The following is a 23,858-nucleotide window of genomic DNA, read 5'->3' on the forward strand; positions in this document are numbered from 1 at the left end:
AAATGAAGTACTCAAGTATTCATTAATTATTTTAGTAGCTTCAGCTTCTCTTGTAAGCTCACCATAGGCAATAAAATTGTTTCTTCACCCTATGTAGTCCACTGTATGTTCAATAACATGTTATTTGTCATTCATCCAAACACAGTCATCAACAGGCTTATAAATAGGCATGTTTTCCTGAATTTATTATAAATTAGAGTTTTGGCAGTACAGTGGCTTAGTGGTTAGCACTGTCGTCTAGTACCTCCATGGTCAACGTTCTACGGTTCACTCCACCTCATGCCCAAAGTCTCCTGAGATAGGCTCCAGGCCCCCCTGTGATCCTGTATGGGATAAGTGGTCACATCCGTAATAGAAGAATGTCATTTAAGCCATTTCAGCTGTATCTGCACATAGGAAAGTTTTTAGGGTTTAGAAGTACCACTGAATATTTAACATCTTTAAGTAATTTTTTTTTTTGTTCCCAAAAGAACTGCACTGTGGACCCATCAGAAGACATCATGAAACGGGTTGAACAACTCAGTCAGATTTTCAGCCAGAAATTTGCTCAAGCTGTTGGTCAGCGCTGTGAAGGTTTGGGCAAAAAGGTAAATAAATAAATAAAATAGCAAAAAAAAAAAAAAAAGAGCAAAGCCTCAGTCAGGCTATAATTTGAAGTTCATGCGTAAGATAAGCTTACCTGTTCTGTTTTTTTCAGAGATTTACTCTAGGTGTCCAGCTTTACTACAAAGTCATGGAGTCAATGCTTAAATCGGTAAGTATAAAGGGATTTGGTAGAAACAAAACTGCAGCCTTCTGTTACATTCAATTTCTGATGGTTTCCTTTATGTTGCCCTTAGGAAGAGAAAAGACTCTCTGTGCAGAATTTCAGGTAAGCACAGTATTGATAATTTCTGCTCACGAGAGCATCCAAAATGATGAATCTGTACCATAAAAAAGTGTTTTTCTTTACAGTAAGCTCCTGAACAACGCTACTTTCCACACTTCACTCCTTGGCTGTTCACTAGAAGTTGTCCTGGCAACTTATGTTGGTAAGCTAAGTTCCATTTACACCTGTAGCCAAGGCCTGTCTGGTAAGATCTGCTGATATTAAGGCTCCTTACTCTTCTTAGTCATAGTAAATAACACAATAATTAAACCCAAATCCTGTCTCTGAAAAAATTAATTCTAAACCAGTTTAAACCATGCTGGTGAATTCTTAATTCTAACTGGTCAAAATTATATTCATACAGTGGGCAAAGGTATGTGGGCTCCTGAAAATTGCACCACAATGTGTTTTTTGAATATCGTATATTTATTAGCAGTCTAGATTGAGGAATTAAACGGGATGCATCACACATTCATGTTGATGTGCACTTAATACTCACTGGGGACAGTAGCACCTGTTGATAATCAACACATCCTGGTGTCCTGCATTTAGTTCGTTTTCCTCGTTGTATAAAAGCCTCTGGCTGCTACTGAGGATTGCCCCTGGTGGTCTGCTTGGGATGCGTGTGTTGACCACTTGACCATTAAAGATGGTCTTAGTTTTGGCTGATTTTTAGGCAATTTTCTCTGATGGCTTGTGACTATAGTTGCTTAATAGTTTAGGAGTGAAATTCCCACAAATAGTTTTGTACCCCAGCACCAGCAATGAAAATGGGCTTCATATTAACTTGAACACATTTCTGATTATACTAAACTTTCGGTCTTCTAACACTATAATATTCAATAATTAATTTGGATCTATGAAGTTGAATTTGTACTGTTTGAAAAAGCGCTTTATAAATACAAATAAATTAACAGAATAACTGTTTACTGTGTTTGTTTCTTTACTGTGTCATAAATGTCAGCAATTTTGTTTAGATGTATTCGAGTGTGATACAAACACACTGTGTGATACTGTGTGTGTGTGTGTGTTATATATAAAAACTTAAACTCTGATAAAATGAACTGTTTTGCTGAAGAACTGAATATTTAGAAAATTTAACTGCCAATTGCTCCCCTTTAGGATATTCCCTAAAGAATGGCAGCAGTGAATCTCCTGAGACGAACCTGTGCTTCCCTTGGATCTTGGATGTCTTCCAGCTTCATGCCTTTGACTTCTATAAAGTGATAGAAAGCTTCATCAAGGCGGAGCCCACTCTGAAGCACGACATGATCGAACACTTGTGGCGCTGTGAGCAGCAGATCATGGAGAGCATCGCATGGAAATCGGTGAGCTTTTCCGTCAACTAATGCATGACATAACGTGATATGATTAAAGATAACACAGCGTACTGAATGGAAGTAATATGGGTGTTGACTTTAGTTTGTAGATCAATGGGTTGGCATAGATCATTAAGTATTATAGACAATCGTAAAATATTTAGACGTCATCTAAAGAAAACTAGCTCTAACATAACTGTAATCTTTATTGTGTTGCTGTGCACCTGCTTGGTTATTTTAGCTTGATGAAATTATGTCAGAGGACAGTGGAGCTGAGTTCTCTGGCTTTTAGTCTTAAAATCAGTACAGGGGGGAGGGGGGAAATAATAAATACAAAGTAGTTTCCTTTCACACGTAATTAGAGCATATGTGGTGTAAAAGGCCACTTCTCACTAAAGACATGAAGCAATTCTTAGTTGGCCTAGTTGCAGGCACTGGTCTGTTTTGTGGTGCTAATATGCAGTAAACAATGATGCTGAAGTTCAGGTTTGTGTGTCCCTGATGGAGTCATGGTAAAACTTTACTTATAGGATGTTTCCTTTTGGAATTGAAGCTAGTGTTTGTCTCCTGGCTGCTCTGTCTGCTAGCAGTAACTTTGTGCAACAGGCTGCTGGAGTAGTAGTAGACAAGTGGGTTTAGACAGCAGTTGGCGCTGGCAAGTGAGAGCATAACTGGGTGCAGGGCACTTGCAAATTTAGCCAGCCCACAACTGGGGACAGTTCCTACGTGGGTGAGTGTGTAACACAGCAGGTTGGTGTGGTATGGGGCAAAACAGAGCAGGAAGATGCCCAACACAGAGTAGATAAGTGTTAAAGTGCGACGGTGGCGGCCTTTCCCACGGTGAGGCATCCTGCCAAGCACACGCAAGACACGGCAGTAACTAAAGAGCAGAAGAAATGCAGGTAACAGGAATGCAACCAGTATCAGACCCAGAGCTCCCAGGATGAAGGTTCGATGGGGCCCCAGGGATGGGTCGAGCAGGCACGTGTACTGACTGTTGGAGGCTGCAGAGTGCATGAATGGAAGTGCTAAGCTCAGCGCTAGTACCAGTAACCAAATTGCAGTGCTGAGCATGCAGGCGTTATGTGCTTGCTTTGGTCGCCGCAGCACGGGACGTGTCACAGCAAAGTATCGGTCCAGCCCTATGCATGCCAGGAAAAAGATGCCTCCATACATGCTGATGTACTTGAGGGCGAAGGTCAGCACACAAAAGACGCTTCCAGGAGACCAAGCCATGCTTTGCGACCGGTTATAGTAGTAATAGATGCGCAATGGAAGAGAAAGAATAAAAAAGAGGTCAACGACTGCCAAATTGGCCATGTAGACTGCAGTGCTGGTGAGAGTCCATGGCATTAGCCACAAGCGCCAGAGTGCCATGCCATTGCTGGTCAAGCCGCATATGAAGATAAGGCTGTAGGAAATCTGGAAGTAGGTGAAGCGGTATCCGATCTCCACAGTGCAGTTGAATGGTGTCCGAATGGCAGCAGTGTTGTTTATCAGATCCATGATGAGCTCCTGGGGTACTCACTTGAGCTCCATCAGTCAGAACAGCTAAGCTTCGTTTCTGGGTTGAAACTGTCTGTAAAGAGCAAGGATGACACCAACAGTTATATTTACAGTTTAAACAAGATGCAACCGAACAGATAAGGGCTAAAGGCAATGCTTAAGGACCCTGTGTGCTTGGCTTTGAACCACTACTTTTATGATCTTGATTCATCTAAATAACTAAATATGCTTGCAGGTAATCTATTGTGATTTAATATTTACACAGTGCAAAGCTGTTAGTGACCTTTGCACACCCATCTGTGATTATATTTGCGTTAATAGGGTGTGTCACCACTACAAGTGCTCCTTTTTCCATTGATTCATGGAGCACACTAAAGGCAAAATAGCAACTGTTCTATTCCTGTGTCAACTTCCTGTCTGTGCCACCAGTGTCTGGAATGACCAAGTAACTGGTTAGACATTACTCTTAAAGACTGTATTATGTTAAAAGGCCTGCCCCTTATGAATTTAATTATAGTTGGCAGTATTGCAGTAGTTGCTACATTTAAAGACTAAGTTGTCTGTGGTCTTAGCACCTGTGGATTTATTTTAATATTTAATAACCGCATGTAAACATACACAGGTGTTTATACCTCAGACAACTTAATCTTTAAATGTAGCAACTACTGCAATACTGCCAACTATTATTAATTTCATGTAATGTAGCAACTAAATGTAACAAATAAAGGGAAAGGCTTACATAGCTCGTAAGTTGGTGTAAGGTAGAGTTAAATCAAGATGACTAATTACTAGCTTTCAATTCTGTCATTTTCTCTTTCATGAGTGTCTGTCCGTCCGTGCTCATCTCATCTCATTTCAGAACTCTAAACTTGTAACACAGAAATATTTTAAAGGTGCCTAAGCTGCAATTAAACTGGTTATCAGTTACAAGAATATTGTGGGTTTTTTTGTTTCTCCTGTGTGCTAAAAAAATGTACCCTGCTTAAACACCAAAAAGCCCATAATGTCAGCTAGGCAGGCGCTGACTGCGAGTGTACAGTGAGTAAAGCAGCAAAACCGCACAAAGATCACTAGAGATGTTACTTTCTTTTCTGATACTAATACTGAAACCTTCAATGTCAGTCAATACCCATTCGTTTAAAAACCTGCTAAGCACTTAAATTACTTGTTTTAAAACATACGTATACAAGTTGGCCATATAATAAATTGCAGGTTCTTTTTCAATCTCCTTTAGATCCAGGGTGAAATTAAATTTATTCTTTTTTCTTTTTTTTCTGGTGCCCTTGATTCAACTCTTAACTTGTTCATCTAACTACAGTCAGTCGTTTTCTCACTTCAGACCACTTCTACATACACCGCAACATGAAAACATGAAACAAATAAATAAGAGGCGTGAACTGGTTTTAATTTAAATAAGACTCATCACAGGATGTTTCTGTATTATTTAACTTCTATGTTACTTGGCAGTATTTTATTGTCTGAAACAACCCTAATGAGAGTTGAGCACAGCAGCGTGAATGCTTTTGGAGGGAACCAGTAATAGAAACAAGCCTTAATCTGATCTAGTCTTTCTCATTTGCAATCAGAATTCTTTTTGTCTGGTAAAATGCAATTCACAAACGTTTCTTCGCTTTGACTCTATGGGAAGTTAAACTTTTGAACAACCTAGGTTGCAACAAGGGCTGCATATGTTTTGATCGATTATAATGAATTTATATAAGAACTTTTTTAATTTGTGTGTTTACAATAAATAGCTTTTAGAAAATAATAATAAAAAAACTACTGATTTCATACCTTCGTGAATCTGTGCTACTATGTGTATGTTTGGTATTTAAATTATTCATGTAAACAATCATTCTCAAACAGTATTAAACATTAGAAAAAGGAAAAAAAATCTTTCCTGTACTCAGTACTAAGATTCTAAAGATGGTATCTTTTGGATATTACACTATTACACTATTTATGCCAATACAGCATTCAAACATGTTTTTCTGTTTCCCAATACAGCTCATAATACTGGAACAAAAATCTTAAATCTAAAAAAAGTTATAATAGTTTGCAGAAATTCTATAGCATAACAGAGAAAAGTGCTTAACCCTGAATGTTAGACTGAAATTCTAAAAAAACAGTGTTCAGTTTTTTATACTTACTGGCATGCTGCACATGTTCCATTGTGAATATGGATATGTTGTTGGTTGGCTGGTCAGGATTGGTGTTCTCAGTTGTCTAGGGAAGATCCATGTGTGTGTGGGAGAGTGCATACATGCAAAGCCATCTGTTGGAGATTCAGCTGATGTTAAGTGGTAAGTCCTCAAATATCTGTGTTTAACACAGGAACAGGATACTTTGGCTGGATTACGGACCTTGAGCCTGCAGTTTATTGCTTTTCAAATAAAACTTAATTGTGTATGAACTGCACATTTTAACATTGGAGGAGTATGTTATGAGTTATCACTCAAAAATACACAAAAGAGCAGTCATCTTTATTTCCCCAGTAAAATCAGTAGATTGAACCAGTAAACCTGTGAATCTGTAATGATTGACCGTTGTACAGGTGTTTTATACAGTCCAGCATTAACAAACACCTTTAGTCTGCTGTCTTTTCCATAAGTGAATGTCTTGCGATTTGGAAATAACTGAAATAATTATCATTTTCAAATGATTTTCAGAACTGGAATTGATGAGGCATAAATGCATTTAGTTTAATGTTTAAATAAAATACTACAATTTAATATTTAATACTCATAATTAAAAGTTGTTTGTCAATATTTGTCAACTCAACATTATTAAATAAACTCTGCATAAATTTCCTATTTCCTGATAAATTTTAGGTGCCACACTACTACTGCCCTTTTTTCAGATCGTATGGATATGAGATCCTAAGAATCGCACCCCATTGTTCAGCAAACATTTGTTTACCATCATAATGTGGAATAAAATTTTACAGAGGCTATATGTGTTATATTTTAAAAAATGTTTTATATCTGCTCGACCTCTCTGGTGTCCTCTCTGGTTATGATGATAATCCTACTCACTCCGGATAATAAATTATATCAATCCATCCACCCTTGTACATGTATATATCCAAATATCTGTAGTGGAACTCCTACTGTAAACCCAATCATATACAAATATTTTTTGTGATTCTTTGAATCTCATATCCATTTGGTCTGACAAAACAATAATATATAGTAAATTTGTTAAAGTTCGATGTTTATATCAGATACCATGTGTGATGCTATGTTGATTTCCTGTCACACTATAAATGGAAGAATCTCTCAGTTGCAGTGGTAATTCATGGCACGAAAGAAACTCTGCATAAATTTCTATTTAATGGATCTAAATGAAGAGTGGGGGAAATGAAAGTTGTGATAACATTAGTTTACAGAAACAAGCCCTCTTTTGACTGATTTATTGCGGAAAATTCTCGAAGTGGGGTCCATGATGCATAGACAGAGGGTCTGTAATATTTTAATTGAAATACAGAAGTGCAAATCAATACCTCTTTATTGTTGTAACAGCTTATTTTTGTAGCTGTCAGCTAGGTTGAATCGTTTAATCTAAACTTCAGTAACTCACAAACAAGTAGGCTTTAATAATATCAGCTTGGATCTAATGTGTTATTTTGTATGGAAGGTTCAAACATTACATGGTTATGCATGGTTTTGTAAATGTTCAGTTAATGAGCTTAGAATTTAAATGATTGGACTGCGTTTATGAAATAAATATTTTATAGTTTAATGCATCTCTAGGTTTAAGAGGTGTCAACACTAAGTTTAAGGTATATTGCAATACATTTTTATAAAAACCATAAAATAGATTTCTGTAGGATTTGCAGGGAAGAAGAATAATTGTTTAGATCGTGATGAAAAAAAGTTTTTTCGCTACATGTATGTGTGAGCAATAATATATTAGGTGTTATAAATGTGCTATAAAGTCAGATCTTGTCAGCCTACTAAATATATTCATTATATAGCTCATTATAAAAAAAAAAGATTGCTTTTTTATTTGTTAAATAATAAATGAAATTTAAAATGTTGACTTATATATGATGACATACCAAAACATGTAAAAAATTAAATTATAAAAGATAAACAAAATACATTCTTTTTCTTATAAATTCATGTCATTGTAAAGTATACACAGGAATACATATTGTTTTTCACTTCTTTTGTTGTTGTATGGAATAGAAACCTCCATGTCCTCAAACAGCAGTTTCGTTAAATATTAACTTGGCTATCAGGAACTGTGCCGTGTTCACAGGAGACTCGTCTGGACCATTGCTGTACCTCTTGGTGCTTTGTGCAGCATAAGACTTCCGTTTAATACAGTTCTGGATGGTTTCTGAAGTGAAGTAATAAATAACAGGGTCAAAGCAGCAATTGGTCACCGCAATGCACAGTGCAATAGGGTAAATAGTTTTGACCACAGTCTCCACAGCACAATTATCGATGACTTTACTGCGAACCAGTGAGTAAAAAAATAAATTGATGTTGTATGGGATGAAGCAAAAGCAGTAGACCAGCAAGTGCACAATAATCATGCGCAAGATCTTGGTCTTGTTCAGGTGCACTTGACTTTTAATTGTGTCCAGGTTTCTCAACGTCTTTAGGATCATTATGGAGCAGAAAATATTGATAAGCAGTGGGATCACAAAGCCCACAGTCTCCATGACCAGCACCACTTTGGATAGCTGAGATTTCCATTGACTGTTGCTGTATTTTTCAAAGCAGTAGGTGTTGTTTCCAGAGCTGGAAGTGTCCAACCTAAACCCAAATGTCAAGCTCACCGAGAGCACTAGCAGCCAAACTGAACAGCAGGCAATTTTTGCGTTTCTTTTAGTCCTCATTGACCTGGAGGCGAAAGGATAAACGATGGCCAGAAAGCGATCTGCACTGATGCAGGTCAGGAAAAAGATGCTGCCATACATGTTCGTGTAGAACAGCGACACAGAGATTTTGCAAAGGGTTGGCCCGAAAGGCCATTGCTTGTTGAGAAAGTAAGAAATCCGAAATGGCAGACTGAGGACGAAAAGTGTGTCGCATACAACCAGATTCAACATGTAGATTGTGGTCTCATTCCTTTGTTTCAGCGAGCAAGTGAAGATGTACAAAGCCACAATGTTGAAGAGCAGTCCTATAATGAATACGATGCTGAACACTGAGCTGTATAGAATGTATTTAAAATCATCCTGTACAGTACAGTTCCTATCAGTACTGTCGTTTTGCATTGTCAGTTTAGAGTTCCTTCAGGAAAAATGTATGTTATTTTTAAGATCTTGTAAAATGTCTTTATAAAATTTTACATAACCAAATTTAAAATCCTTATTGGGAAAATAAAGATGTAACATTCCTCAGCAAAAGGAAGCAAAAAGTTCTTACAGCAGTTTTGATGTGATCCTGCACGTATACTTGTGATCTCGTGCTCGTTTTCAACCACATGTTCACAAGGCCACTTGCATCTTGGTGTATAATTGTTTGTTTTTTCCGTTTGTGGTCCAGTCAGTATGTAGAAACACCAATGATGTCACATCCAATGTTCTTTCATTTTCTTCTTTGCCTTTGTCGTTTTAATGCTGTATGCGTGTTTTAGCTCCCTGTCTGTTCCTGTTCCACAATCGGAGGTACCTTGCTGCTCTTCATGCTGTTAGTGACTGGAGTAATGTGCTGCTCTCATCGTCACACAGGCTGCAATAGGAGGAGTCTCTGCACATTTTCCCACCTCTTTATTCTCATCATTTTCTTGTTTAACTTCCATTTACTCCTCCCACTTCCTGTGCATTGTGGGCGATAACTGTTTCAGTGGTGTGAAAAAATGTGAAATGAGAGTCTGTCAAATTCTGTTACCTAAGAATGCACAAACGTGCACTGTGCAGTTGATGATCACGTGAAAATAGTGAGTGAATTTTAGTGTTAAGACACTGTTGTACAATCATTAGAGTTTCAAAATGGAAAAAAAGGTCTTTATAGACAGCTTTTTTTTTTCTTTGAGGACATTAATAATAATATAATAATGCATTTTATTTAAAGGTGCCTTTCTAAACACCCCAGGACACCTTACAGCAAAACATCCAATAAAATAGTAACAATATAAAAATCACATTATAAAATTTACAACATAAATACATCCATCACACATCAAAATAAAAAAGAAAGTTGCAATTCACACTTAAGCCTGAGTAAAATAAAAATAGGTTTTAAGACGCGATTTAAAAATATGAAGACTGTCACTGTTCCGTATGTTTGGGGGGAGCGAGTTTCACAACCGAGGTGCCACAAAACTAAAAGTTCTCGCTCCCATTGTACTTAAACAAAAGAGCGGTGGCACGAGAGAAATAGAGTGAATCGATTTAAGAGAATGAGAAGGAGTGTAAATATTTAAAAGATCGGTGAGATACGGAGCAGCCAAACTATGTTGAGCCTTAAATGTATGAAGCAAAATTTTTAAATCAATACGGTACTTAACTGGGAGCCAGTGTAATTGCTGTAGAAAGTCCTGGACAAGACGCGAGCCACTAAATTTTGGACCAGTTGAAGTTTGCGGAGAAGTTTCATAGGAAGACCAGAAAGATGAGCATTACAGTAATCAATTTGTGAAGTGACCAGCGCATGAATTAAAATTGCTGTACTGCTCTTAGTAAGAGAAGGACGAAGGCGGATAATATTACGCAAATTAAAATATGCGGCACGTGTAATGTTACTAACATGAGCTTCAAAAGAGAGAGTGCTGTCCAGAATGACATCCAGACTCCTGACCTGTTGAGATGGGTAAATTTCAGTATCGTCAATAACTAAAGAAAGACAATCTTGATCTTGATTTAGTACCTACTTATAAAACTTCGGTTTTGTCATAAGTTTAAGGAAATTACCTGAGAGCCAAGCTTCAATTTCAGATAAACATTCATTCAAGACAGGTAAAGGAAAAGAACTAGAAGGTTTAGAGGATAAATATAATTGTGTGTCATTGGCATAGCAGTGGAAATTGATACCGTATTTCCTTAAAATAAAACCAAGAGGAAGTAAGTAAATCATAAATAAAAGTGGCCCCAAAACAGATCCCTGAGGAACTCCGGAGGTAACTATGAGTGATCTTGATTTACAATTTTTTATTTGAACATATTGATTACGACCGGTAAGGTAAGATCTAAACCAGGACAGGGGGGTATCTGTGATTCCTTTAGCTGCTAACCTGTCCAAAAGTATCTTGTGCGAGATAGTGTCAAACGCGCACTGAGATCCAGTAGGACAAGTATAGTCAGAAGACCAGAACCAGCTGCTACTAGCAAGTCATTAGTTATTTTAACCAAGGCCGTCTCTGTGCTATGATGAGAACGAAAACCAGTTCTTGGAAAGGTGTTTATGAATTTGAGCTTTGACACACTTATATTTTAATAGTGAATGGCAAGTTAGAAATCGGTCTATAATTTTCAAAATTTAATGGATCAGCCCCTAATTTTTTAAGAATGGAAGTACATTAATGTACTGCGTTAATTGTAGGTGATGAATATTCACGTCAGCAAATGTAAAGGTTAGGATGGAAATTGTTGATAAAGCCCAGGTTGGTTTTTTTTTTCACCCCGAGGTGACTAATATATTCCAATATCGATGCATAACTTATCTTAGTTGTGTTTAGAATCTACCCTGTGGTTGCTTTGGGGAATTTTTTCAGATTATGCTCTATTGATTTTCATAATGGCTTTTGCAAGGAAAAAAACTCACTCTTGCTTTTGTAGACGTATGAAAAAAAAAAAAGTTCAAACATGAACTTTGATGAAATGTAAAACTACGTCACTTACTAGCTCTGATCTCAATGTTGGGGAAAAATCTGTTGACTTGCATTTTAAAGAACAGGCACAAGATTTCCTGGGGTTGTGTAAGACACACTGAAACATCTAGACTTGTTTCATTATTCAACCTATATTTACTGAGGGCATGTTTTTTTTTATTTTTTTTTATTTAAGGATTTTATTAAAAGTACTTGCGAAAATATTAACACCTCGTTGGTCCCATAGGACTCGCTCCTGTTTGAGCTCCTGAAGCAGTGTCGTGAGGATGGTCCTGAAGAGCAAGCGGAGCCTCCTGCAACGTTAAACCAGCCTCTGCAGCACAACCACACAGCAGCTGATCTGTGAGTCAACCACCTGTCTTGTCTCTAAGAAAGGGGCTATCCATGTACAGAACTAAACTGTTCCACGTCATCGAGAGCTGCTTCCTCTTATAGCTTAAATTACAATGATGAAGTGAAATTAAATTCACCTTCCCAAAAATGCATGTAATAAATTGTGGTTGAAACCCACATTAAATATCCAGAACTCTCTTTCTCACGCTCTACACAGAGGTTCAGCATTTAGCTCTAAAATCAAAAGGTTTCTGTTTATGTCTGTTTCTGTTTCTGATGTCCGGACGTAGACCACTTGCCTAGTGACACTATTAAACATCAGTCAAATGAAATATTCATGAACTTGTGCCTGAAAATAAAAATGCTCTGATACATTTAGGCATTTGGCAGGTAATGATACAGAGACTAGTGCCAAGGTGATATAATGCTGGAACAGGTGCAACTGTAATTCTTTACTTACAAATAGTGAAAATATCCCTCTGCTTGAAATTTCAGCTAGTAAACTAGGGTTTAAACTAGAGTTATAATAAAGATCTGAATTATGCTGAAGGTTTTTTATTGGAAAAGGTTTGTCTTGTAAATGTAAAGTTGTCACTTTTTGCTAGTTAGTCATTTACATTGCTCACTCCTTCAATTGCACTCTATTTGTTCTGTTTGATTTGTAATGCTTATCCTATAAAACAAAAAAACAAAAACCTGCTCTTTATCAAAGATTAAATTCAGCAAGACTCTCTCTTAGATTTGTTGGTCACACTTGTACGCCCGGATTGTTCTGCTAAACAGTTTAGGTTTCATTTAGCTTACCCAACATTTTAAAGAAGAAGAAATGCTAGCTTTGAAGCCTGTTAGTTTGTCCGGTGTTGCTCTTGGTGTGTTGATTGCTCTTCCTGTTTTTTTGTTTTTTTTAGATTAGACTGATTAGTAAAATGGCACTTCCTGCCTTGAAAACAGAGATAGTGGTTACTAAACCACTGTCAGTCCACTAGCACCAAAGGAGCACAAAGTTTTGATTCACACTTGTTTTACAGTTCGTTTTAACGGCATTAGGAAGTTTAGTTTTAAGTTAAAATGCAAATTTGAGGCTGGAATTTTTATCATTTCTCTCAGTGAGTTTATCGCTGATTTCAGCTTATTAGTCATTTCTGGCATTAAAAAGTATGTAAGGGAGAGAATGTAAGAGAACTCTGTATATTGCGACCCCACCATAAACATTTGTTTATCTTATGATGTTAAACTAGTTTCTACTTACATAATATCCTTATTATAAACTGCATACAATTGAATAAAATCTCTTTGTATATTCTAGCGTTACCATCTCCCTTAACTGCATCTGAGAGGTCTAAAACTGTTCCGGCATGACGGTTACACTAAGCACAAAGAGCTCCAGTCAAAAATGGTTTTAAAAGGTTGAAATGGAAGAGCTGTAGTGGTTTGCACAGAACCCTGACTGAACACAATTGGGATTGAACTGGATTACTGAACGGATCCAGACCTCTTGCCTTATCTTACTACTTCTTTGTGGCTAAATAAGCAAATTTCCAGAGTCATGCTCCAGAATCTAGTCTGCTTGTGGAAATAACCACAAAGTGCAACTAAATCTGGAATGGGGTGGGATGTTTAAAAAGAACATATTGGTGTACTGGTCAGATGTTCACCAACCTTTGGCTATATAGTGTGAAAAAGGAACTTATTTTCGGTGTAGAGATAATACAGAGACATTTTTCATCTTCCTAAGAGAAAACGCTTGAGCTTTCTTGGTTAAACCAGAATTCACCGGATTTCCCCTGTGTCTCTTCTCATCCTTTGTTTGGTCTCTGTCAGATATCTGTCTCCCGTGCGTCCAAGTCGTCGAGTTGCAGCAGCAGAGGCAGACATTCCAGTCGTGCCCCCATCACAGCCCCCTGCCCCAGGCACCGGACAGCACTGCTCCAATTCCCTCAGCCTCTTCTATAAGAAACGTACGTCATCTCCTTATCTTTTTTTTTTTAGCTGGAACAGATCTAGTGTGATGTAGTGATAACAAACATGACGTGCATAAACTGTAGAGTTCATTTGCTTTGCTGTAATTTTCAACCTCTTTAATTTTCCACTCATTTACTGAACACGAGATTCTGCAATTTTATTTTATTGGTCAAATGGAAATACTGAGACTCAGCCACATTAAAGGTGGCTATTCCAAGCTGCAGATAAAAGATTGCCATGACTGTGAAATATATAAGAAGATTGTGACACTTTACTGTAGAGTGATTCCTCACTACCATCACTGTCGTATATTTATTGTTGGTGTTGCTTTTTTTTGTGTAGTGTACAGAATGGCCTACCTGCGACTGCAAATGCTTTTCTCTCACCTTTTGACTGCTCATCCCGAGCTTGAGGCCATCATATGGACCTTGCTCCAGCACACACTACAGAACGAGTATGAGCTAATGAAGGACAGACACCTAGACCAGGTATCAACCTGCATTTCTGTTCCATATGAGGTTGTATTACAATCTGTTTATACAATACAAGTGTATTTCTCTTAATGTTACTTTTGGGACTGATTCTATGCACTATGTAATTTTTTTGTCCTTTTATTCAATGGTTACTACTTTTTAATCTTTCAAACTGAGGGCCCAGTTTGTCACCTAATGCAACTTCTTGATAAAGTGTCGGTCATCTCACAGTAAAACATTTGCAATTTCCTGGGTTTCTACATAATTTGTCTTGAAATATGATCTTCAACAAAATAAAAAATAGGAACGAACAATATTTATAATATGAGGAATATCATGATATTTTACGTCTATATTGCACTCGCCCATCAAACAAAGCGATGAAGCGAAAAATATGTGAAATAGTGTTTTAATATTGTGTTGAAACACCTTTGCTAGCAATAACTTCAAGCAAGCACTTCCTGTAATTGTGGATTAAACCTGCATTATGTTTAGGAGGTATTTCTGACTGTTTTGTACAGAACTGCCTCAGCTCAGTGATATTCTTAGGACATCTGGCATGAATGGCTCTTTTGATGTAATTCAATGGCATCTCTATCGGGTTGAGGTCTGGGTTCTGACTAGGCCCCTCCAAGAGGTACTTTTGGAGATACTTTTATGTTTGGGGTCATTGTCCTGCTACATCACCCAGCTTTTTCTTGGGTTCTGTTTGCACACAGCCACCCTGACATTATTCCATAGGATGCGTTGGTAAATAATTTCCCCCTCCATTCCCCAGTGGTATGTAGTTCAGGTCCAGATACAGCAAAGCAACCAGAAATCATGATGTTATATCTGCCATACTTGAGTGTTGCATTTGTCTGTAGAGAGTAGGTACTTCCACATCTGTAGAGAGTAGCTACAGTACCAGATCTTTCCATGTTTTTGTGGGTGCTAATGCTGTGTGTGAATAGCACACTGACACTGTTTTTATAAGTTGAATTAGCTCTAAACCACACCGCCATTCTTATTTTATTGATTGGACTCCAGATTTGCTAACACTGTTTGGTGACATCAGAAGCCTAGTGTTTCACTTTTTTTTCCCCTCCATCACTTTGTATGTTTGATGGCCGTGTTCAGTAAAGGCTCATGGTGATTTGTGTTCTATTAGATTAAAAATATGACTTTTGTGTTTATATTTGTGACTTTGTTTTAATTAGATCACATTTCATGACCAATATATGCAGTAAAGTAAACATGGTAAAATGCTGTCTAACTTGGAGTTAATTGTTTACCTTCTTTTTTAAGAATGAGAGGTTTTCTCTGTATATTTATTAGAACTGGCTTAATATCTTTACATTTCATACACTGGTGGACCCGAAACCAGTCTCCGAAAATTTCTGTCTGTCCAGCCAGATTTTATCACTGCATCATGCAAAACGAGCTACACAGAATTTAATGACATTTTGCCAATAGTAAGGTATTTGCCTGAAGTTAAACCTGCGCATAAATAAAATCGCAATCTAAACACGCAGTAGTTTTCCATGTTTTGACAGAGTATGGGGAAGACAGACACAACGATAATGTACCAACAATGCCGCCTTTATCTTCACCAAACACAAACAAAAGCATGACACAGCATGGCTTATAAAAAAAAAAATAGAATGTACACTATGAAAACTGAACCTTCAAAGATGAATGGACAGATCAATATACTGCATATTTGTTCTTCCTATGGGAAGTTTATACCCATACTTTGGTATTTGTCTAAAGTTTAATCTGCACTGTAAGTGAAGTTAAAATGTTGAGTAAAAGTAATGTTTTAACAGTTATTAAAATTTAATAATCTACCTTAAAATAAGTTACTAATATGCTACTTGCTCAATGTAAACAAATACTTGCACCAATAGATATTTATTAGAGAAGCAGAATAAAAACTAAATAATTTTACTAGGAATAATTCATAATTTTTAACGCGGAAATAACAATGCTAAAGCGATGAAAGTAAATTTTTTAACGACTGGAGTCATTTTAAGACAAAACTTTATCTGATCTACTTCTCCAATTTCTCATGTGTGATTCATAGTCTCCGATTACCAAAGGGAGGGAATGTATTTGTGTGATGACGAAAGAAGTACAACTTAGCGTAAACCAGGCGTAAGATACTCCACCTTACAAAATGTATTTCTTTGTATTAATTGTGTTAGTCAGAGAGTTCCCAAGTGTATGTAGCCATGTATGAGGGCTTCAGAAATAATAATAAAATTATAAAATATGTGAAAAGAAAAATAATTACTTAAAACTGCTTATTTTTTATCTTTAACCTTTTACCAGTTTCTAAAACTTCTTAAACTCTATTCCTGTCAGTGATGGGTACTTAAGCTAGTGACAATTTATTCTATTCCCTTTTTTTCTTGCATCACATAGCAGTCCAATAGGTTGCGTCATTGCAACTCTGTCCATTTACTTGAAAATTAATCTTGCAAAATTATAGTATTTTGCAAGTATATAGTGGTACATGGAAACAGTTTGTATTTTCTGAAAAAAGAAGTGGTATATTTTTAAGGCTTTGGTCAATTTTAGACCATGTTAAAGTTGTTAGTTTAAATCAGCAGAACACAGACAGGATGACCACATAACCTTGTTCACACGGGCGTTAAATGTTTGGATAAACGAAATAGCTCTGAACGTTTATTTTGTGTTTTGTTGTGGCACTAGATTGTCGGGAACTGGATATGAAAGCCCTTGTCGTTTTATTTGAGGTGCCTCCTTTCAATCACTGTACAGCCTTGGCCAAAAGTTTTGAGAATGACACAAATATTAGTTTTCACAAAGTTTGCTGCTAAACTGCTTTTAGATCTTTGTTTCAGTTGTTTCTGTGATGTACTGAAATATAATTACAAGCACTTCATACGTTTCAAAGGCTTTTATAGACAATTACATGACATTTATGCAAAGAGTCAGTATTTGCGGTGTTGGCCCTTCTTTTTCAGGACCTGTGCAATTCGCCTGGGCATGCTCTAAATCAACTTCTGGGCCAAATCCTGACTGATAGCAACACATTCTTTCATAATCACTTCTTGGAGTTTGTCAGAATTAGTGGGTTTTTGTTTGTTCACCCGCCACTTAATTGACCACAAGGTCCTTAATGGGATTAAGATCGCCTTATGGCACGGTGCTTCATAGTGCTGGAAAATGCATTTTCTTCACCAAACTGTTGTTGTATTGTTGGAAGAAGTTGCTGTTGGAGAGTGTTTTGGTACCATTCTTTATTCATGACTGTTTTGGGGCAAAATTGTGAGTGAGTCCACTCTATTGAATGAGAAGCAACCCCACACATGAATGGTCTCAGGATGCTTTACTGTTGGCATGACACAGGACTGATGGTAGCGCTCACCTTTTCTTCTCCAGACAAGCCTTTTTCCAGATGCCCCAAACAATTGGAAAGAGGCTTCATCGGAAAATATGTCTTTGCCCCAGTCCTCAGCAGTCCATTCACCATACTTTCTGCAGAAGATCAATCTGAAGTGGCTTCTTTGCTGCCCTTCTTGACACGAGGCCGTCTTCCAAAAGTCTTCGCCTCACTGTGTGTGCAGATGCGCTCACACCTGCCTGCTGCCATTCCTGAGCAAGCTCTGCACTGGTGGCACTCCGATCCCGCAGCTGAATCCTCTTTAGGAGACGATCCTGGTGCTTGCTGGACTTTCTTGGACGCCCTGAAGCCTTCTTACCAAGAATTGAACCTCTTTCCTTGATGTTCTTGATGATCCTATAAATTGTTGATTTAGGTGCAATATTAGTAGCCACAATATTCTTGCCTGTGAAGCCAAAATGTATTTGAATGTATGTGAATATATTATATAAGTATGTGTTTGTGTGCGCGTCTCACATGTGACATTCATATGAAATGCAATTCTTGATAAGTGTATGGTAATAAGTTGATAAGTGTATGTTGCCAAATTATTTGTGGACATATATGTAATGATGCAGCTCGCGCGAACTGTTAGAACAGGCAGATCTGCAGGCTGCTACCACGCGGAGTTCTGAACCGGCAAAGGCGCGGCCATTTATACACGCGGTTTCCAGGCAACGCCGGCATCAGGCTATAAGCCTGAATGAGCCGCACCTGGCAGCGTGTTTATATAACGGGTCGTGCTACCACGACACTTCGTATGATCATTAGGTCGCACCGTTAAAAGGTGTTGGGGCCAAAGACAAAGCGCTCTGAAGAAGACACAGGCAAAGCCCAAGCCCTCTGTCTGTCTAAGAAGTCGGCGAGAGAGAGCGAGAAAGTAAGGGAGAGCGACACGCATCAGTTTAGCGCGCACAATCGGATTAAAGTGCACAAAGCACAAACTCTACTCTGTCTCTTTTTATAAATTCTCGGTAAGGGCATAAGCCCCGAGAGGATGTATAGTTTTTTGTTTTAGTTTCCAGAATCCCGTCCGTTCTCGCATAGACGGCGGAGCTCTGTTTATTTTGTGTTTTTACTTTTCTTTTGGTTTCCTCTTAAGTTTCTTAATTAATAATCCCACGCTATCTCCAAACATAAAGGTCTTCCCATGCCTGCCATAAGATCTCACAACTCCTATTTCACTGACCCCCTCTAAAGCCCTGCGTCAGGGCACTTATTATCAGTAAAACATCTCGTAGAGTTTTATTAAATATAGAATATAGCAGACAGTATATGGCAAATGGTCACTGGAATAGCTGGAATGTGTGAATTTATGACTGAAATAAAGCTGTTCATCGGCGTGCATGAACCTGCGGCCCGTACTTTTCCTTTACAAAAGGCAGCGTTTTTATCAAAAGGCTGATAAGCGCGTGCGGTTTATCAATAAAATGCAGACATATTCCACCAGAAAGTCATCGCCTCTCGCCATAAAAAGGAATATTTAAGCATATATGCAAAATGTATTCCACTTAAACATTACAAATTAAAACAAGGAAAGTACAGTAGACATGCTGAGCTTCAGTTCATTGTGATGCGGACAAACGGTTCTGTTATTTTACAAAATCTGAATATATTTAGTAAATTTATGATTTACACTTAAAGTATCAAATCCAACTATGAAGTCTGGTTTAATTGGTACCATTAAACATTTTATTTTTATTTATGTAGGTTTTGATGGCGAAATACATTTTAGGCAGAGACGTCTGCTCGGTCTTGTTAAATCGTTTTAAATCCCCAATTTAACTGCTTCAGCAGTAAATGAAAAATTTGGTTGGTCTGGCTTTTAGATAAAGTCCTTACTTAATATAATTTTATTATTTAATTAATTATCTTATTATAAATATGATTTTTATTCTCTCTATTTTTGTTGAGTATAGTCTTTCTGAGCAAGCACTGTGTCAGAAGATTCTGCGGAATCTTTTCTACCTTTCATTCACTATAGGTGTGAATTTATCAAACTGTGTGCGCTGTTGGCAAATACTGCGATGACTGTTGGCAATTTTAGATGAATTAACAAGACAGAGTGGACGAATCTGACTAAATTTAATTTCCCTAAAACATAAAATAGTAAAAAAAAAAAAAAAAAAAGAATAAATGAAAATGATAAGATAACAATTATCGTGTTATGCTTTCTCTGAAGAATAAACAAACCTGGTTTATTTTGAGCAGTGGGAGGGAGGGGTGTGTGTGTATCTGCATTTTTATCAATAAATCGCACGCGTCTATCATCCTTTTGATCAAAACGCTGCCTTTTGTTAAGGCTGCAGGTTTATACACGCCAATGAATGAATTCAAGATGAATTTTAAAGCAGCTTTTTTAGGCCTAAATATTAATTTTTATTTATGGCCAGGTGTATAATCTGCTGCTTACAGCGGCGCGCTGACTGTTGATCAGTGTAAAGTAGCCTGTAAAAGCAAACATTAAATTTATTTAATACCTTTAGCACACCACTGACATGTACAGATAGTTTAATGTTGTTGAAAGAAAAATACATACTGTTTTCTTTTTTTACGAGCCGGTTTTACGAGCTGTTTTTTTTTTGGTGCAGAACGCTGTACAGACAGTGAAGAGTTAGGATACAAGTACAACAAAATTAGAATGTCAAATAAAGTCAGTGGAAAATCGGTAACTGAATAACTACAATATTTTATTAAAATGCTTTCTTACCCTTTGTTGTTGTGCCGCACAAATGGCAACATTCTTTGTGGAATAAAACGTCTTTGCCTCTGTCTATTGCTACTAATATCTGTAGGATCTGCAAATGCCTACAGTTGTTTCGTTCAATTTCTTTTATAGCTTGGGACCCTCCTTTTCCCCCAAAATAATGTGAATGTCAACAACAAATCACTAACCATTAAAATGTTAAGAATTCAATTAAATTTAATTAAATTTCTATGCTGAAGTACCATTTAAAGCTATTTATTCATTTATCTTTTTTTTTGCTTACTTACTAACTAGCGAATGCTTTAGTAAAGGGCTTTAAAACAACGGCAAAATGAATGGCAATGGAATATTACAGAATTTGCGAGGTTGACGCCCATGCACCAATCACTAACCATTAAAATGTGGATTTGAATTAAAATGCCACTTCTATATATGTGTTTAATTAAATTCTTAAATCATCATGTTCACAATAATAATAAGTATAAAAACAAGAATAATAAATTTGGAGCACTACTACTAATAATAATAATTATAATAGTACTGAATGGAGAAAGGGCAGTCAATGAAGTATCATCATTGAAGGAGAGAAGAAAATGAAGAATAAATACAGATCAGTATTTACAGTTTGAGCTTGACACGTTTATGAGCTCTGTCACTTGCTGTCAATGAGCGCCTAAGAGAGATAACACATTTACGGCTTCAGCAGACACACAGTACTTTAGACTGAAACACAACTGCCCCCTACAGGTATTGAAGGGCATTTTCACACTTGCCGCGGGATCCCTTTTCTCAAAACATGCGTTCTTAATGGCCAGATCTGTATTAGACTGGTTATTCTGCTTCACCTGTATTGACTAGCAGCAACTGGTGGAGCTGGCGATGGGCAGTTAGTAACTAAAAATTATTTTATGTAAGTAACAGAGTGAAAGTAGTTTTACATTCCTACTGGTGCTATGTAACCGAAAGGTCAAGAGAATAAACCATGGAGGTAGTGGACAGTCCTGTAAATCTCATTAGTTTATTTTTGTTTCCACCTATTCAACTGTCGAATATCAGCTCAGTTAATGTCCGGGTTTTACGTTTTGAATGTGTGGGTTTTGGCATGCAGCGGTCCTCTCTTCAGTACAGCAGACCAAACTGACCTTCTTTCACCTATTCTGGAGACTGCCTTTTTTTATTTATATATATATATATTAGTGCTGTCAAACGATAAAAAAAAATTAACTAATTAATCGCACAATTTTTTGCAATTAATCGCGATTAATCACAATTAAAAGACTGAAACTTTTTGGATATGTAAATGTAAATAATTAATGTAAACTCAAGACAATGAAACTATTTAAATTCAAATATGATTGTTTATTGGAATTTTTGTTTAACTTGTAACACAGATTTTCTCATGTAAACAACATACCTGCAATAAACCATCAATATTCTCCAAATTAACTGTTGGCTTGAAAGCCATATTTATTACAGAAATAAAAACAGGTATGTGCCATTTGTGTCATTTGAATTTCAAAACAATCAATGCAATTTACATTGGTGAGGCCCTGTAGAGATTGTTTCGGTGGGGTGTTTTGCTTTTAAGTGATATGTCAAAGACGAATTACTTCTCTGGTATTTAAATTCGGCTTTGCAAAATGTACAGATTACTTTTGTTTTATCCACAGGACCATCCGGCAGAGTTTTATACTGAAACTTTCCGTCTAAAAGTCCTTCCTTGGTCTTATCCATACTACTTTGCACGTTGAACACACGTCGGCCACAACAGAAAATAAAAAAAACTGCAACCGCGTTAATTGCGTTAATTTTTTTTAATGCGTTAAATATTTCAAATTAATCGCATGCGTTAACGCACTAATTTTGACAGCACTAATATATATATATATATATATATATATATATATATATATTGTTTTTTTCCCCCAATTTTTTCCCTAATTTAGTCGTGGCCAATTCCTCCCCGTCACTAGTGGGCTCCTACATTAAGGCTACTACTACCATTCAGCCGGGAGGGCGAAGACTATCACATGTTTCCTCCGAACCGCGTGCCGTCAGCCGACCGCATCTTTTCGAACTTCTCGCTCACGCACCGTTAGGGGCGGAGTAACACACTCGGAGAAAAGCGCTAGCCGCTCCTTTCGCGTGCGCAAGCTCCTCTTATCCCTCCCCCCTGAGAGAGCTCGGCCAATCAGCTCTCTCTGTGCCTCCGGCTGTGAGAGGAAAACAGCATCACCCGGGGTTCGAACCAGCGAACCCGGGGTACCACTGCGCCACTCGGAGGCAACCAAGACTGCCAGTTTTTGTAATAAAAAATTATTTGAACACCTGGGACATGGAGTGATGCATATAGTTAAATGTTCCTAGTGGTGTTACTGTCTGTTGTCACCACTCGTAGAATGTCTGTTGTCTAATGAGAAACTGCTGTATAAATGGGCTTAGTAAGGGTTGATTATATTTAAACTAAAATATGTCTACATGGTGAATGTAGTCAGAAATTTCTACTTTATGCAGGATTTGAAAAAAGTGGATCGAAAAATCAAAGGTATCTTGAGAAAATCCTTGTGTTTTTCAGCTGATGATGTCTGCCATGTATGCCATATGCAAGGTCAAAAATGTGGATTTGCGTTTCAAGACAATCGTCACTGCATACAAAGAGCTTCCCAACACAAGCCAGGAGGTCTGAACTGCTCTGTTTTATTATCATTTATTATTATGGATATATATATATTTTTTTATTACAGCAAAATTAAATCACTTCTTAAGTTTCTGCTATTTTTGTTTATTTTCCATCATCTAGACTTTCAAGCGTGTGTTGATCAGAGACGGACAATACGATTCCATCATCGTCTTCTACAACCTGGTGTTTATGCAGAAGTTGAAGACTAACATCTTGCAGTATGCTTCCCCACGGGTAATAAGCTCTCAAATCATGTGTTGTGATGTCCCCTACTGGACAAAATTGATATTTACACCATGTAATTAAATGTAGTTCCTATTACTTAAGGTTGGTATCTCTGGATTATTATTTTTTCCTCCCAGCCTCCTCCGCTGTCTCCCATTCCACATATTCCTCGCAGCCCATACAGGTATCCCAGCTCTCCTCTCAGAGTGCCTGGTGGGAACCTCTACATCTCGCCTTTAAAGAGCAGTCGCTTGACCCCAGGAGCCATGACACCCAGATCCAGGTCAGTCCTCTTTTATACAGGAGTTAGGTTCAGTTCAGTTTGTGGTATTAGTGATAGAAATATTTGAAATATTTGAACATAAAGGTAATGTGCTGTTCATTGATAAATCCCCTTTTTTCCCTCTTTTTTTAACATTATTAATTGTTAAAGCAAATTGCTTAAGGGCATGCTATTATATGTAAATAATCATCTTTGGGACAATTTGATCATATAATCATTATGATCGTTTTGACACAAATTGCGATTAGTGTCAACCAGGTGAGAAAAATCTCATCAGCGCTTTCTGTTTAAGTCTACCGTCTTCTCTCCACAGTCACTGCTGTGCA

General features: G+C 37.3%; 3 protein-coding genes across 3 annotated transcripts in view; 1 reads left to right on the forward strand and 2 right to left on the reverse strand.

Annotated features, from left to right (window-relative positions):
• Nucleotides 1-23,858, forward strand: part of rb1 (retinoblastoma 1) — a 42,991-nt gene that overhangs the window by 13,464 nt on the left and 5,669 nt on the right. The window contains exons 13-23 of the mRNA XM_053478382.1: nt 471-587; nt 698-754; nt 840-871; nt 955-1,031; nt 1,991-2,196; nt 11,705-11,820; nt 13,633-13,769; nt 14,116-14,261; nt 22,920-23,024; nt 23,145-23,258; nt 23,387-23,532. Coding sequence (XP_053334357.1) covers nt 471-587; nt 698-754; nt 840-871; nt 955-1,031; nt 1,991-2,196; nt 11,705-11,820; nt 13,633-13,769; nt 14,116-14,261; nt 22,920-23,024; nt 23,145-23,258; nt 23,387-23,532 — 1,253 coding nt within the window. The remainder of the gene's footprint in view (nt 1-470; nt 588-697; nt 755-839; nt 872-954; nt 1,032-1,990; nt 2,197-11,704; nt 11,821-13,632; nt 13,770-14,115; nt 14,262-22,919; nt 23,025-23,144; nt 23,259-23,386; nt 23,533-23,858) is intronic.
• On the reverse strand, nt 2,203-6,009 carry LOC128507452 (lysophosphatidic acid receptor 6-like). Its single transcript, XM_053478384.1, has 2 exons — nt 5,844-6,009; nt 2,203-3,766 (listed from the first exon to the last, which is right to left on the reverse strand). The coding sequence occupies exon 2, from the start codon at nt 3,691-3,693 to the stop codon at nt 2,695-2,697; it is 999 nt and encodes a 332-aa protein (XP_053334359.1). The 5' UTR covers nt 3,694-3,766; nt 5,844-6,009; the 3' UTR covers nt 2,203-2,694.
• On the reverse strand, nt 7,025-9,364 carry LOC128507451 (lysophosphatidic acid receptor 6-like). The gene has a single exon (XM_053478383.1). The coding sequence runs from the start codon at nt 8,921-8,923 to the stop codon at nt 7,898-7,900; it is 1,026 nt and encodes a 341-aa protein (XP_053334358.1). The 5' UTR covers nt 8,924-9,364; the 3' UTR covers nt 7,025-7,897.

This window comes from Clarias gariepinus, chromosome 19 (genome assembly GCF_024256425.1).
Source record: "Clarias gariepinus isolate MV-2021 ecotype Netherlands chromosome 19, CGAR_prim_01v2, whole genome shotgun sequence".
Taxonomy (NCBI): domain Eukaryota; kingdom Metazoa; phylum Chordata; class Actinopteri; order Siluriformes; family Clariidae; genus Clarias; species Clarias gariepinus.